We start from the raw sequence: 15164 nt of genomic DNA, 5'->3' as shown, positions 1-15164 counted from the left end.
GGAGGGCAGACAGGACTTGCTGCTGCGGAGGAATGTTCCGAGAAGGCCACGTGGTGGTTTGGTGGCTGAAGAGTCTTGCTCACGCCCTGAGCCGTGGGGGCTTCCACGACCGGAGTCACCAAGCCTTCTGGCAGAGCTGGGGGGACCTGGAGACCTTCCACTCTCCCCTCGTTGTCCACTCGAGGAGTCTGAACTCGGAAAGTGAGGAAACACGCCTGTACCTTGCTGCCAGGTAAAGGCAGGGGCCTCCTACCTTCCAGTCCAGAACTCATCTGACCCAACGGAGTCAATTCACTCCTTGGGCAACCCAGGAACAGGTCATGGTGAGGTGCCACCTTGGGCAACAGGGAACATGATTTTCAAGTCATGCTGTTTGTAAACACTGGGAAAGATTGCGATTCCAAGTGAAAGAGTACGGCCAAGCCAAGCATGCTACATAACAGAGACACAAATCATACAGAAGCTCAGGTGTTGCAACACATGAAGAGGTGGGCATAAATAGAAAAAAAATAGCATGTATAAATGCTTACAACCATGTGAAATGTCTGTCTGTCTGCTGATTAAAATTTGAAGAGATTCTGGTGGAATGCAATAGAGTGTGGTATTTTCCATGCTCTTTTTTTCTGTAAAGCTAATGATGTTTGTGCAAAATGGTTTTAAAAGTCAATGAAGGAAATTTTTTAAAAAGTCAATGAAAGGGAGCAGGTGTAGCTCAGTGGTTCATTCAGTGCGTACTTCCCATATACAACGTCCTGGGTTCAATACCCTGTACCTCAAAAAAAAAAAAAAAAAAAAAAAGTCAATGAAAATTGCTTATAAAATTACCAGTCTAACCACCCCTGTCTCAGATGTACCATATGGATTCTGACTTGCAATTAGTAACTAAAGGAGTCAGAATTAAAATCCAAGACTACAAAACCTGTGCCCCACCCACACCCCAAGACAGATTCTGGAAGAGTCCTGAAGAGGCCAGAGAGTGCAGTATTCCTTGGTGCTGGGACTCAGGGCCAGCGCAGTCTCACATCGGGCTCCCTCCCCTCCTCCACAGCCCCCCTGGCGGCCAGGTCTGCCTCCCCCTCCACAGGGGAAGCTCTTTGGAGCCAATGATTGTGCCTTCCTTGGGTGAGGAAATAGAATGACATCATTATACTTCTCAATCAATATCTGTTGGTAAAGACACAGGGGTTTTCTGTGTCATGGACTATTTCTCAATCCTCAGTCAACCTGAGGGGATGTTTTCAGGGTTTCAAAAGCATCTCACAGGGAAGCGGACTTGGCTCAACGGATAGGGCGTCCACCTACCACATGGGAGGTCTGTGGTTCAAACCCCGGGCCTCCACGACCTGCGTGGAGCTGGCCCATGCGCAGTGCTGATGCGCGCAGGGAGTGCCCTGCTGCGTAGGGGAGCCCCTCTGTAAGGAGAGCCACCCAGCTCGAAAAAAGCGCAGCCTGCCCAGGAGTGGCACCCCACACGCAGAGAGCTGCCTCAGCAAGACGACGCAACAAAAAGAGACACAGAATCCTGGTGCCACTGACAAGAATACAAGTGGGCACAGAAGAACACACAGCCAATGGACAGAGAGAGCAGACAATGGGGGGGGGGGGGAGAGAAATAAATTTTAAAAAATCAATGTTTAAAAAAAGGAAAGCATCTCACAGGCACCTAACAGCAAAGCAGTAGCCCCATAACGAATCTCTGGGATAATGTGTGAGCAGGAGGAGGACAGGGGGGCCTGTCCTGGGTCCCCACTGCCCACCCGCCACCGGCCTCTGCTTCTTGAGCCAGTTTCGCCTTTGGGAAGGGAGAGGTTGGGGCACCCCTCTCTAATATCCCGCCCCTCTTTCAGTCTAAATTATTGAGAACCTACTGTGTGCGGGCACTGTTGAGGGCTGAGGGAGACGGCGGTAAACGGCACTGACAGTCTGGTGGAGGAGCCCGCCCTTGACCGGTCATGGCGGAGCTCCTGCCGCTCGCGCCTGAGCGCCCTGCGCACACCAGTTTGCCCCTGGCGCTCGCTGTGACTCTGAACCCCAACCTGCCCCACCCGCTGCCGTCTGACGCGCGTGATCCCCTCTAAAGACAAGCGCCCTGGAGTCCGCGTCCGGCCCGGGGTCTTCGCAAGCCTCCTTCCTCCCCTTTGGCCGTCCAGGGGTCTAACCTGGAAGATGTGGTTTGGAGGCCTGGACGCCCGGGGGTGCCAGACCCGGAGCCCCAAAAAAGACCCGGGTCCGAGAGAGGCGCGGGGACACCACGGGGAGGCGCCGCCACTCCAGCGCCCCGACCCCGCCGCCCCTCCCGGCGGCCCCCGGCGCGGGGCTCGGAGGGCGAGCTCGGCCCCTCCCCGGGAGCACCTGCGCGGGGCGGGGCCGGGGGCGGGGTCCGCAGGCGGGTGGAGGCGGGCGGCGGCGGCGGCGGCGGCACCCAGCGCCCCGAGTGCGGCGGGCGCCGGCGGGAGGCCGAGCCGGTGGCGGCCGGGGCAGGCGGCGGCGAGCAGGGCTTGCCCGAGGAGGTAAGAGGCAGCGGGACGCCCGGCTCGCGCGGGTCCCCGGGAGCCGGGGGTGGCCCGGATCGGACCCGCGCCTCGCTGTCTACTTGCGGGCAGCGCTGGGCGAAGCAGAGGCGGGGCGGGGTCCCAGTGCCATCCCCACCCCTGTCGGAAGAAGTGCTGGGTGGCAGCTGGTGAGGGCAGTGGTCTGGGGTGGTGGGAGGGAGATGGGTCACCTCCAGTGGCGTTTGGAGGTGGGGCTGGCCTGCGAAGAGTTGGCCCAGGGTGCATCCGAGTTCAACTGGATGCAGAGAAGCTTCCTAGAACCAGCAGGCACCCGGGGCTTGCTGTTTCCAGCATCCAAATGACAGTCGGGTCCCTGTCCCACTCATAACCCAAGCCAGCGGCGGAGGATTTGGGACCCCCCACACACACACCCGGGAAGAAAAGGGAGCTGGCAGGGCCGCCGGGAGGTTGGGTGGGACTTGGGACCTGGTCTGCCTCATCTGTGCAAAGGCCTTTCTCATGTGGGACTGCTGCCCCTGGGGAAGGAGAGCTGCGAGCCCGAGTCCATGAGGTGACAATCCACAGCAGGGAGGGAGCCCAGGAGGTGGCTTCTCTCGGATCGGCAGAGTTGGCTCCAGGAGCCGCTCGCAGGGCTGGGTGATGCAGGGGAAGGATGTGGAGACGGCTTGGGCTCCCTGGCCGTGGGGATGTGAGGAGGAGATGGATGTGTCAAGTGCAAGAATTGGCCTAGAGGGACGGAGGAAGCCCTCCAGTCTGCGGAGGAGGGTCCCAGCGGGCTGCTCGGAGCAAGTGGGACTTGAGTGGGGCTGGGAAAGCAAGCCCTGGCTGGGAATCCCTGCCTTGGAATCAGCCTTGGGGTTGGAATCCCCTTCTTGCCCCTTACTTGACCAGGGCTGTTAATTTAGCCTTTGACTAGTCCCTTCATCTCTCCAGGTTCAGTTATGTGGCTATGGGCCTTAAATGAGGCCTTTTCTCTGATGGATTAAGTCAGATAAAAAGTGCTTAGTACAGGGTCTAAGTCACTCGATGAGCAAAGCTATTAATATCCTCCAGATGATAGTTCCTTGGGGGCAGAGACCTGTTCATGTGGTTTACCGCTGATGCCCCGCCTCCAGCCTGGTGCTGAGCATGTAGTTGGCTTCGGTGCATAGTTGTTGAGTGAATGAATGGACACATGAATGAGCATGTAGTGCAACACTTGGCACGTGGTGAGTTGTCAACATGTGGTAGGGTATTTAGAGCTGTCTAGTTTGTAACAGATGCGTGTGCCTGTAGAAGATGTGGTCTAGGTAACGCAGGAGTGTGAACATAAATCTGGAGTAACAGATTAGAGGCCCACCCTTTTTTTTTGGGGGGGGGGCATGGTGAGGATGGTAAAGCGATGGGCATAGCCAGAGCATAGAGGGTGGGGAGGAGGAAGGATAAAATCCGGGAATTCTAAATCCCAGCAGCCACGTGGGGGAGTAGATGAAGAGGCTGCATCTCTAGGTAGATCAGGTATCAGTCCTCTGGGGTACCCACCCCACAGGCTGATAGGGATAAGAGGAAGGAGAAGCAAGGGAGAGCAAAGGACCCAGTGCCTCATGGGGAGGGAAGATGGCAAGGGAGGAGGGCCCCAGGGACCCTCCACGGGGTGGAATACTCTGCCTTGCCCCTACCTGGTCTCCGTGCTGGCTGGTGGTGAGGTGAGCTGAAGGGGGCCGCAGCACGGCACCACGCCAGCAGGCCCTGGGGGTACGTGACAAGCCAGGCACACAGTGTTCATTGGGAATGAGCTGAGTCTCTGTGGGAGCCTGGTGCCGTGGTTTCACGTCAACCAGCTTTTCCCTGTGGCCAGTGCCTGGGCCCCACATCCCAGTCAGGGCTGTGGCCTCTCCTGCCTCAGGCCAGGAGAGAGCAGCTCCCTTAGGTCAAGCCTCTCTAAGCAAAGTTAGGGGCTGTTTGCTTTTCTGTCAGCCGTGTTGGGGTTTCATTCCCCTGGAATGGCCAGGAATATGTAAGAAACAAAGGTCTCAAGGAAAAGTGAGAGATTTCAGGGAACACATCAAGAGTGGAAGGAGGGAAGCGGACTTGGCCCAATAGACAGGGCATCTGCCTACCCCATGGGAGGTCCGTGGTTCAAACCCCGGGCCTCCTTGACCCGTATGGAGCTGGCCCATGCGCAGTGCTGATGTGCGCAAGGAGTGCTGTGCCACGCAGGGGTGTCCCCCGTGTAGGGGAGCCCCACATGCAAGGTGTGCACCCCGTAAAGAGAGCTGCCCAGCGCGAAAGAAAGTGCAGCCTGCCCAGGAATGGTGCCGCACAGGCAGAGAGCTGACACAACAAGATGACACAACAAAAAGAAACACAGAGGTGCCGCTGATAAGGATAGAAGCAGTCACAAAAGAACACACAGTGAATGGACACAGACAGCAGACAACTGTGGGGGGGAGGGGAGAGAAATAAATTAAAAATAAATAAATCTTTAAAAAAAAAAAAGAGTGGAAGGGAAGCACTGTACCCCCTAAAAGTACCATTCTGAGCTTCTCCTTGCAGCACTTTCCGTAAGTGATGGTGATCGTTTGTTTAATATTTATGTTTCCCCCTAGACTGGAAACTTTTTTTTTTTTTTAAGATTTGTTTATTTATTTCTCTCCCTCCCTCCATTGTCTCCTCTCTGTATCCATTTGCTGTGTGTTCCTCTGCATCTGCTTGCATTCTCGGTGGCACTGGGAAACTGCATCTCTTTTTCGTTGCATCATCTTGGTGGGTCAGCTCTCCATGTGTGCACTTTTTTTTTTTTCCCACACAGGGCAGCTCTCCTTGCGGGGCGCACTCCTTGCACGTGGGGCGCCCCTATGCAGGGGCACCCCTGTGTGGCACAGCACTCCTTGCACACGGCAGCACTGCTCGTGGACCAGCTCACCACACTGATCAGGAGGCCCTGGGGATCGAACCCTGGGCCCTCCATATGGTAGGCGGATGCTCTGTCAGTTGAGCCACGTCCGCTTCCCTGCTGTGTCTCTTAATGTCTCTCCTCTGTGTCTCTTTCTGTTGTGTCATCTTGCTGCATCAGCTCTCCACGTGGGCTGGCACTCCTGCGCGGGGCAGCACTCCTGTGCTGGGCAGCCCTCCGTGCAGGCCAGCACTCCACACGGGCCAGCTTGCCTTCACCAGGAGGCCCTGGGCATCAAACCCTGGACCTCCTATATGGTAGACAAGAGCCTAATTGCTTGAGCCACATCTGCTTCCCAAGACTGGAAACTTTTTGAGGACAGGGAGCATGCCTGCCTCCTTCCTCAGTCTCCCCACAAGCACAGTCTGGCACATAGTAGGTGCTCAGTGGATATTTGTGGCCCGCATAAACCCAGGCTGAGGACCGGGGCTCTCGGCTTTGAGAGAGGAGGGTTTCGGTGTTTCTTGAGGGCGTTTCATGACAGAAGTGACATAAGGACCACGAGCTTCCTTTTCCATTGTCCAGTTCCCACCCCGCCTTGGACTGTGTCCCCCTCTCACATATTCTGCCCTCTGTCCTCCCTTCCACCAAATCACTGCCTTTTCTCAGGAGAGGACCTGCTACTGTGGACATGTACACTGGAGGGCGAGGCGTGGTGCTACGTGCCCCTGGCAAAGTTAGTCCCCAGAAGCCTGTCGTGCTCTGGGGGGAGGGAAGCCACGTCCACGCTGACACAGGTTCCTGCTCCTGGGACAGAGACACTGCGTGAGATCCCGGGGTCGTAGAGTATTAGAGCTGGGGGACCCTTAAAGGTAACGGGGGCCACGCCCTTCTCTTACAGGGGAGGAACCTGGGGTCCAGAGAGGGTGGGACACGCTCGGGGTCTTGTAGAGTTAGGGGAGACCTCACGTCTCCTAAGGCCAAATACTTTTGTCACGACAGTGGGCTCTGAAATTCTTTGGAAATTGTAAATGTACCAATGCTTCTCTTTATTTTTCGATCTTCCGGTAAAATGAAATGAGAGAGAAAGGAAGGAAGGGAGGGAGGGAAAGGAAGAGAAGGAAAGCAAAGGACTGCATTTCAACCTCCCCAATAAGCTTTTTCATTTTTAAAAACCTCACTTATGATGAAAATAAAGATCCAAAATGATGCACGTTCACTTTATTTTTTAAAAGATATGTGTTTTTGTTGAAGAAGAATCGCCCCTGTAGGAGCCTCTCCAGCCTGGGCTGACCCCCGGCTGGCCAGAGGGCCTGGGTAGGCGCACACCCCGTCACGGGCTGCCCTACGGGGGCCTCTGCCGTCCAGGAACAGCAGCCTGTTTGTCTGTCCCCGACAACCTCAAAGCCCCAGGCACACTCCCCCTGTTGCCGTCCCCATTTCCTCCCAGCAGACCTCCTGATCAGCAGTTTACATCTCAGTCTCTGGCATCCCACTCTGCTTTGGGATCTGGCAGGATGGGTCTCCCTCCCCTTGTGCATTGATATGAATTCCTGGTCTGAACTATAGCTCCTAGGTAGGCGGGAGAGGCAAGGAGAGAAGAGAGGGGCTGACTTCTCGGATTCCTGAGCAGGGCTGGGGTGTCGGGCAAGCTGAGGGAGTGGGGCCAGAGCAGGGCAGCGAGGCTGGAACTTTGTATGTGGTTTGAAACTCCCAGAGGTGGCTGCTGAAGTTTGGCCTAGAGAAGGGAAAGAGGGTGTGCCAATCTTTAAGACAGAGAAGCCTGTTCTCCCACCAGCCTCCAGGCCTGCTCTGCAGGGCCTCCTGCCTGGCCCAGGCACATCTGAGCTGTGGGGCCCCCAGCGGGGCTGCCAGATCCTCTGGCACCTGCTGGGGCCTCAAGGATGTGGGGGTGGGCTGTGTTAGGAACAGAGGCCCCTCAGAGATCAGTGCACACCCGGGAGGACCAGCATGCTTTGCTACGGGGCTTGCCTTGGGCAGAAGTGCCGCAGGGAGGATGGCAAATGAGCAGGAACTGGAGCCCCGTTCTTCTGCTTTCGAGCCTTGGAATCTTGTTCAAGCCAGGACACCTCTCTGGGCCTCCTTGTCCTAATTTGTTGAGCAGAGACAGTATGCAGCCATCACTTAATAAATGCTAGTTTCCCTTCCCCTTTGGAGGACTTGATCTGGGGGGGTCTGTATGAGCCAACTCTTAGGGCACCCAATTCACTAACCATTCACTCGTTTGTTCATTCATTCACTCATTTATTCCACTTACGTGCTAACCTCTGCCTTGTGTCCTGCACTGGGACTTTGGTGAGAGCTCCTGTTGCTGCCAGGCTGTCTGTGGATTCTTACAGATGCCAGGAGAGTGTGGCCTTGCTTTGAAGCTTCATCCGCTCCTCCTCCTGGGGGCGTCTGTTAGGTCTGTTTTGTGATAAAAGGCAATTGTCTTACTTGTTCCCCACCATTAGACTCAATCCCTCAATCCTGTAACCCTCCTGAAGGTTTCCTAAAGCTTTGTTTCCTAAGAATTTTTTTTTTTATTTTTAATTGACTTTTTTTAAAGATACATAGATCACAAAAAATGTTACATTTAAAAAATATAAGAGGTTCCCATATTCCCCACACCCCAACCCCCTCCCCCCACTCCTCCCACATCATCAACCTCTTTCGTCAGTGTGGCACATTCATTGCATTTGGTGACTACACCTTGGAGCACTGTTGCTTCGCATGGATAATAGTTTACACTGTAGTTTACACTCTCCCCCAGTCCATTCAGTGGGTTATGGCAGGATATATAATGTCCAGCTGTCCCTGCAGTATCATTTAGGACAACTACAAGTTCCAAAAATGGCTCCACATGACACCTCTTCTTCCCTCTCCCTGCCCTCAGCAACTCCCGTGGCCACTGCCTCCACATCAATGATATAATTTCTTCCATTGCTAGAGGCACAATAGTTCTATAGCAGAATACCAGTGAGTTCACTCTGATGGAGGATATTTTATTCCTCCATCCTGTGGACCCTGCAATGGCGATGTCCACTCCACCTCTGAATTGAAAGGGGGCTTAGATCCCACATGGCTGATGGATGCGATTCTCCTGCTTGCAGTGGTAGGCACTCTCTCTTCCCTGATGTGGTGGTTGACCATCTTCACCTCCTTTGAGCCACCCTACAGGCCAGGCATCACAGTGCTAAATGTTCCACATGCCTCAGTCCCTTTAACCCCCATAGTATCCCAAAATGGGTATTATTTCCTAGTTTCCTGCTACAAAACAAGGTTCAGAGAGCTGAAGCAACTTGCCTGTTGTCTCAGAGCTGACTTCCATGGGCTCTAGGCAATTTTGCCTTCATAGTCCTCTTCCTCCATTATGTGTGTGTGTATATATATGTGAAGAATTAAATTTATGATGTTGGCATAAAGGTGAATTTATTAATATTATATATTAAAGCATTTTCTTCAACATAAATGTTCCCTTTTTCTTCTGATTCTGAAAGAAATGAAAACATTTTCCTGGACACCTAAAAGCATCATGGGAACAAGTGCCTAAAAGAGGTGTTGACTCTGCAGCTAACAAGTAACAGGGATGGGACAGCCCACGCCCATCGCTGTACAACTCCCAACCTCCTCACAGTACTGCCTTTTAGCCATGAAAGGAAGGAAGGGAGGGAGGAAGGGAAAAAAGAAAGGAGGAAAGAAGCAAAAACTGGGGAAAAGTGACTAGTTATCCAAAATCTTTAGTGGTGTTAATAGCTCTCTCTGGAAAATGGACCTTGGTTTGTTTGGTTTGTCCCTGCCTTGCTGCTTTTTGACCACAACTTTTCTAAGCACTAAGCCCACTCAATCCTCTCCTTTCCCTGAAATTCTGGACCGTACCTTGGCCTTCTCTCCAGTCATAAGATTAATGGGAACTGGTTTGTCCAGGGACGAAAGAGGATCTGTTTGTCTTTTAGAAGCAGAACCAAAACCCTAGGGACAATATCATTGGTAATAACAATGCTTAGACTTCCAATGTGCCAGGCGTTGTGCTAATCCCTTGGCGTGCACCATCTCCTGTAGCCCTGTGGACAGGGACTAGTGTCATCTCCATTGTGCTCATGAGGCTCAGAAAGACTAAGGAGTTGCCCAAGGGGCAGAGCCCAGATTCAGACCTGAGGGTAACCTCTATGAGGGTAAGGATTGTGTCCCATTTCCCCCCGTCTCCCCATCACCCAGCACAGTTTCTTGGTACATTCAAGCTTTCAGTAACTGTGGAATGAAAGAATCCTTGACTGACCTCAGTGTCTGAATTCTTTTTTTTTTTAAAGATTTTATTATTTTTATTTATTTCTCTCCCCTTCCCCCCCACCCCGGTTGTCGGTTATGTGTCTATTTGCTGTGTCTTCTTTGTCTGCTTCTGTTGTTGTCAGCGGCTCAGGAATCTGTGTTTCTTTTCGTTGCATCAACTTGTTGTGTCAGCTCTCCGTATGTGCAGCACCATTCCTGGGCAGGCTGCACTTTTTTTCGCGCTGGGTGGCTCTCCTTACGGGGAGCACTCCTTGCGCGTGGGGCTCCCCTACACGGGGGACACCCCTGCGTGGCACGGCACTCCCTGCGCGCATCAGCACTGCGCATGGGCCAGCTCCACACGGGTCAAGGAGGCCCGGGGTTTGAACCATGGACCTCCCATGTGGTAGACGGACGCCCTAACCACTGGGCCAAGTCCGCCGCCCTAGTGTCTCAATTCTTTAATCTTCCCACTTGCCCTGCCCTTTGCAGAAGCTTATCTGCTTTAGGTCCCTGTTCCCTGTCTTGAGACAATCACTGCCTGCCTCTTTAGGGAATAATCTGGCTCTCCAGTCCCAGGGGCAGCTCAGAGCCCTGCTGGAGTAAGGAACTGATCAAACAGGCAAGGGCTCAGGCATTCACTCCCCTCCCACACCCTGCTCCCACCGGTGGCTTCCTGCCTGGCAAATCTGCCTCCAGCCCTGGCTGTTCTCCCCGAGGATTTAAAGTGAAGCCCGACAGGCATACCTGGCCAAGTACCAGCCAGAAGAGCAGGGCCCAGGGTAGTTGTGTGGCTCTCTGCCCTGGGCTCCTCCTCTCTCCTCTCTTTATGCCTTTGGTCCTTTCCCAGGACTCATTTCCAGACACATAGCTGTACCCACAAGGTGGATTTGAGTTTTCCACACAAAATAATTAGACAACAGAGAAGTACAACTACTATAAGAGAAAGATAAGAAATCAAGCCACATCTACCATCAGAAGCAAAATTATCAGAGCAGATGGATCAAGATTTTAAAGTAAAGAATGAAAGGTATACTTAAGGAGATTGGGGAAGAAATTCATAAAGTAGTGCAAGAAAAAGAAGTCAGAGGAGAGAACTAAGTAGAAATATTAGATATGAAAATATGTTTAAAATAAAGGAGACAATAGATGGGATAAACATCAGATGGACACAGTTGAATCAACTAGTAAAGAAAAAGATCAGATTGAGAACTATCCCAAAAGGCAGCAGAAAAGGATAAAGAAATAACAAAGAAAATAGAAAATTTAAACAAGATGGAGGATAGAATAGGAATCCCAAAAGGAAGAAAAATAAAAATAGAGAAGAGGAATGAATTGAAGAAATAATGGAGATTAAATGTTCTAGGAGTAAAGAAAAATGAATTAACTTGGATTGAAAGGACTCATAGTGTAACCCAACAGTAGAAATAAGGAAAGTCCACAGCGATCATGATGAAATCAGAAATATGAAAGACAAAGAGCAGAAAAAAATAACAGATCATGTTCAAAGGAACAAGAATCAGATTGACATTATACTTCTTAACAATACTCCATATGGGAAGTAAAAAAAAAAAAGAACTTTCCATCGAGAATTTTAAAGCCAGCCAAATTGTCACTCAAACATGAGGTCATCATGAAAGTATTCTCAGGCAAATAAAGCCTCAGAAGGTGGAACACACAAAGACCCACATTGAAATTTCTCTTGGAGGAAATATTTAAACAATAAAAGAAACAAATCCAGGAGATCCTGCAGGAGCTATGGGAAATCTGGGTGTATAAGTGAGGGTTCAATGCAAGAAACAGAAGCAGCACGCAGCATTTAAGGTAGGAGGGGGGTTTAAGACACTAATACTTTTAAAACATTGGAAAAGCTGGAGACCCCCAAAACACTGCAGAACTGGCCATATTGGGAAGCCGTGGGGTCTGCCACAATCAGTAAAGTGGGAGAATCTCAAGGCTGCCCTGAAACTGTTAATTTCAAGGTTATCCTGGATGTCTATGTGATCCAGGGTCTGGAAATTTATATTCTTGGAGTGCTGGAACCTGGAAGCTGGGACTCAGAGTCAGGCTTCCAGTAGTATCTCTGCAACACTTGCTAATCTCCCTTTCAACAAAGGTGGGAAGAGCACCGGGCTCCGACATTTTGAGAAGTAACTCTGTCTAGCTAGAATTTAATAACATGGATTTGTTTCATCGAATTTATTTCATTGTTACCTTACATTTGTGGCAAGTGCTGTTGATTTTCTGTGTTTCAGAAGTGATAGAAATTTTCTTTTGGGAAGAAGTTTTTATATTACTTAAAGGAAAAGCGAGTTCTAGGATACTCACACAGAGCTATCATGGCTGTAAAACAAATGGTACAAATAATGATTCAAACAGGCCAGAGGTACAAGAGGCCCTTGCCTGAGACGGGGTTTAAATTGGTGTAGTCGGGAAGAGTGTATGGAAATGAAGGTCGATGTGTTGGTTATCTATTACTCTGTAACAAATCACTCCAAAGCTTAGTGGCTTAAAACAACAATTTGTTATTGTCTCTCATGGCATGTATTTATCTCAGCCAGGCAGTTCTCACTTGGGTCTCTCCATGACTTCAGTCAGATGTTGTCTGGGGCGTCAGTCACCTGAGGGCTCAGCTGGGCTGGGTGTCCAAGGTGGCGCACTCCCATAGCTGGCCGCTGACGCCGTCAGCCTCTACCTGTGGCCTGTCCATGTGCCTTGGACTTCCTGCAGCATGGAAGCTGGGTTCTGAGAGGAGGTTCCCAAGAGCAATCATTCTGAGAAGCAGGAAGCAGAAGCTGCCTCTTGAGGACTATGCCCAGAACTGGCAGTATCACTTCCGCCATATTCTCTTGGTCCCAGCAGTCATAGGGCCTACCCGGTCTCAAGAGAGCAGAGAAATAGACCCTACCTCTTGGTGGGGGTGTGATAAGGTCTCATTGCAGAAGAGCATGTGGGATGGGGGATATGGTGTGGTGGAAATGTAATATGCTATGGCTAGGAAGCACTGCTGAGTTTAGGAGGTGAGCAGGCACGTGTTCTGCCAGTTGGGGTGGGAAGTGGAGTTAAGGGAATGGTGCAGGTGGCTAAGACTGAGAAAAGTTCATGGAAGGGAGCAGATGTGGCTCAAGCAGTTGAGCGCCCACTTCCCACACAGGAGTTCCTGGGTTCAGTTCCCTGTGTCTCCTAAAGAAGACAAACAATGAGCAGACAATGAGAAAAAAACAAAGAGCAAGACAACAAGCAGGAAGCAGATGTGGCTCAAGCAGTTGAGTGCCCACCTCCCTCATGAGAGGTTCCAGGTTCAGTTCCCAGTGCCTCCTAAAGAAAAGAAAAAAAAAAAAAAAAAAGACAATGAGCAAGCAATGAGCAAAAAAAAAAAAGCAGCACAACGAGCAAACAAACAAGGGAGCCATCTCAGGAGGCGGGGTGGAATTGTTCATGGAGTCTTGATTGCTGAGACAGCATTAGGGCTTTATTCTGTAAGCAGTTCAAAGCAATTGAAGGTATTGGAACAATGGAGAGACACTGCCCAGAAAGGTAGTCTTGGAGGCTCTGGAATTTTAATTCTTTCCCTGTGAGTGACTCCGCAGGGAAGAAGGGTGATGGCTTCTGTTTTTTCACAGCAGCATATCCCAGCCTATCATGCTGCCCCAAATCCACTAAACATTTATTAGGCAACTACTATGTGCTGGGTGCACAGTCAGGCATTATGAAGTTGAGTCTGGGATTCATAAGCCCCTGGGGTATTCTGGAAGTTCCAGTATTTGTACATTGCTTCCATAGCTTCCAGACTCCCTCTTATACTCCTCATGGCCCTCAAAACCTTGGCTGGGAGAAGTATCCCAGTTTTTGACTGGAAAAATATGGCCCAGCTCCAAGTGCAAGTGACACAGGAGCCCAGAGGGTGTGAGTCGTCCTCTTGTGTGCATGGAGCTGAGAGGGGCTCTGAAGAGCAGGGTGGACAGTCGGGGAGTTGGCGCCTGGAGGGGCAAGGGCACGTTCAAAACTGACCACCCTCGGGGATCTGCTTAAGCCCTTCCCTCCTCTGCAGCCTCTGTGCAGGCGTGCATGCACTCCTGCCTTCTAGTCCCTTCTAAGGGACAGACCTGTCCTGGGTGCCGGCAGCACGGCTATGACTAAGGCAGGTTTGTCCCCCAGGGAGCTCCTGGAACAGAACAGAAGGCAGACCTGTCTACAAGTAACAGCACTCGCATGTGATGAGTGTTATACCCAAGGCATCTACTCGATATTGTGAAGATTCTCGAAAGAGACTGACCTGAGATGAGGGGAGAGACATTCAGCCTTGGAGGAAAAGGAAACCAGCTTTTGTAAGCACCCACTATGTGCCGGGTCCTCTGCTGGGGGGTTGGCACACATTGCCGTGTGAGCAGTGCGTGCAAAACTGTCCGGCGTGCCTACGTTACGTGATTGCACTTGTTATGGACAGTGATTAGCTCACCTGCTGGTCCCAGGGAACGAGGCAGGAATCGCACGGCCGAGGGGAGCTAAGTTACGGGCTGAAGGTGACTCGGCAAAGCCAATTCTAACCCAGCTTCACCGGGGATTCAAGGAAGAGAGGACATTCCAGGGAGAGGGTGCCAACCCTGCCCGGGAAAACACCTCATCCCTCGAGCGAAGGTGTGGAGTGTGGGGTGCTGAGGGCGGTGGGAGACGAGGCAGGGGCGAGGCGGTTGGGGCCGCGGCGGTTGGGGCCGCCTTGTGAGGGCCTTGAATGCCAGGCTGACGGGCAGGGGCCAGCTCCGGTCCACGGGGGGCCGGCTGAGGGCTCCAGGACCCCCGCCCACGCCAGAGTCTCTTCCAGGGTCACTTTCCTGTGCACACTCATCACTGAACTATGTGCTGGCTGGTGACATGTCCCCGTCCTTCGAGGCAGGGCTGGGCCTGGGACACGGGGCTCCTGAAGCCCAGCCCAGAGCTCGCTGCTCGCCCAGCTTCCTCCTCTCACAACCTCCCTTTCAGGCTGCGGTGTTTGCTCAGAACCAGGGCCCAGGGCAGAGAGCACAGAAATATTTATTTATGTCCCTGCCAGCCCTGCCTCCTGGAGGCCCCCAGGGATACCTCATAGAGAAGTTCAGTTATATAACCCTGAGCTGACAGCAGGAAGGAGAAGGAAATAAGTTACATGGATTCTTTTTTTTTTCCAGTCTTGGACACATTTTGAAACTGGGCAGCTGGACATTTCCCTCTCTTCTTCCCCTCTCAGCTTTCCTGACCTGGAGCCTCTTGGGAGTTCTAGACTAGCAGTCATTTTAGTCTTGATCCTGGTTCAGCTGGGAGTTTGGGGTGAAGCTCTTCCTAGAGATGGGGGAGGGGAAGGGAGTGAAATATACTCAAGGCCTGCTTTGTGCCGAACACTCTGCCAAGGGCCTTAGAATTAAAAGTTGGTTTCACCCAAACAGCAATCCCATAAAGGAGGGTCTCATTATTACCTCCACTTTACAGACAAGAAAACAGAACAGAGAGGTTAAGCAACTTGCCAAAGGCCA

The 15164-nt window shown here is 51.9% G+C and overlaps 1 protein-coding gene across 13 annotated transcripts in view; it reads left to right on the top strand.

The window, feature by feature from the left end:
* Positions 1 to 2438: 2438 nt before the first annotated feature.
* The window catches only part of NCMAP (non-compact myelin associated protein), a 45823-nt gene continuing 33097 nt past the window's right edge, over positions 2439 to 15164 (top strand). For 2 of the 13 annotated variants that reach the window (XM_071217645.1, XM_071217644.1), the window contains exons 1-2: positions 2455 to 2510; positions 5305 to 5466. In XM_071217645.1, coding sequence (XP_071073746.1) covers positions 5351 to 5466 — 116 coding nt within the window. In that variant the 5' untranslated portion in view covers positions 2455 to 2510; positions 5305 to 5350. Of the gene's footprint in view, positions 2511 to 5304; positions 5467 to 11264; positions 11482 to 13815; positions 13986 to 14047; positions 14296 to 15164 lie in introns of those variants that run through there. The other 11 variants (XM_071217654.1, XM_071217649.1, XM_071217646.1 and 8 more) reach the window with 10 other exon arrangements.

The sequence above is a fragment of the Dasypus novemcinctus genome, chromosome 9 (assembly GCF_030445035.2).
Source record: "Dasypus novemcinctus isolate mDasNov1 chromosome 9, mDasNov1.1.hap2, whole genome shotgun sequence".
In the NCBI taxonomy this organism is placed as follows: Eukaryota; Metazoa; Chordata; class Mammalia; order Cingulata; family Dasypodidae; genus Dasypus; species Dasypus novemcinctus.
This window is presented reverse-complemented; position numbering and strand designations above follow the sequence as displayed.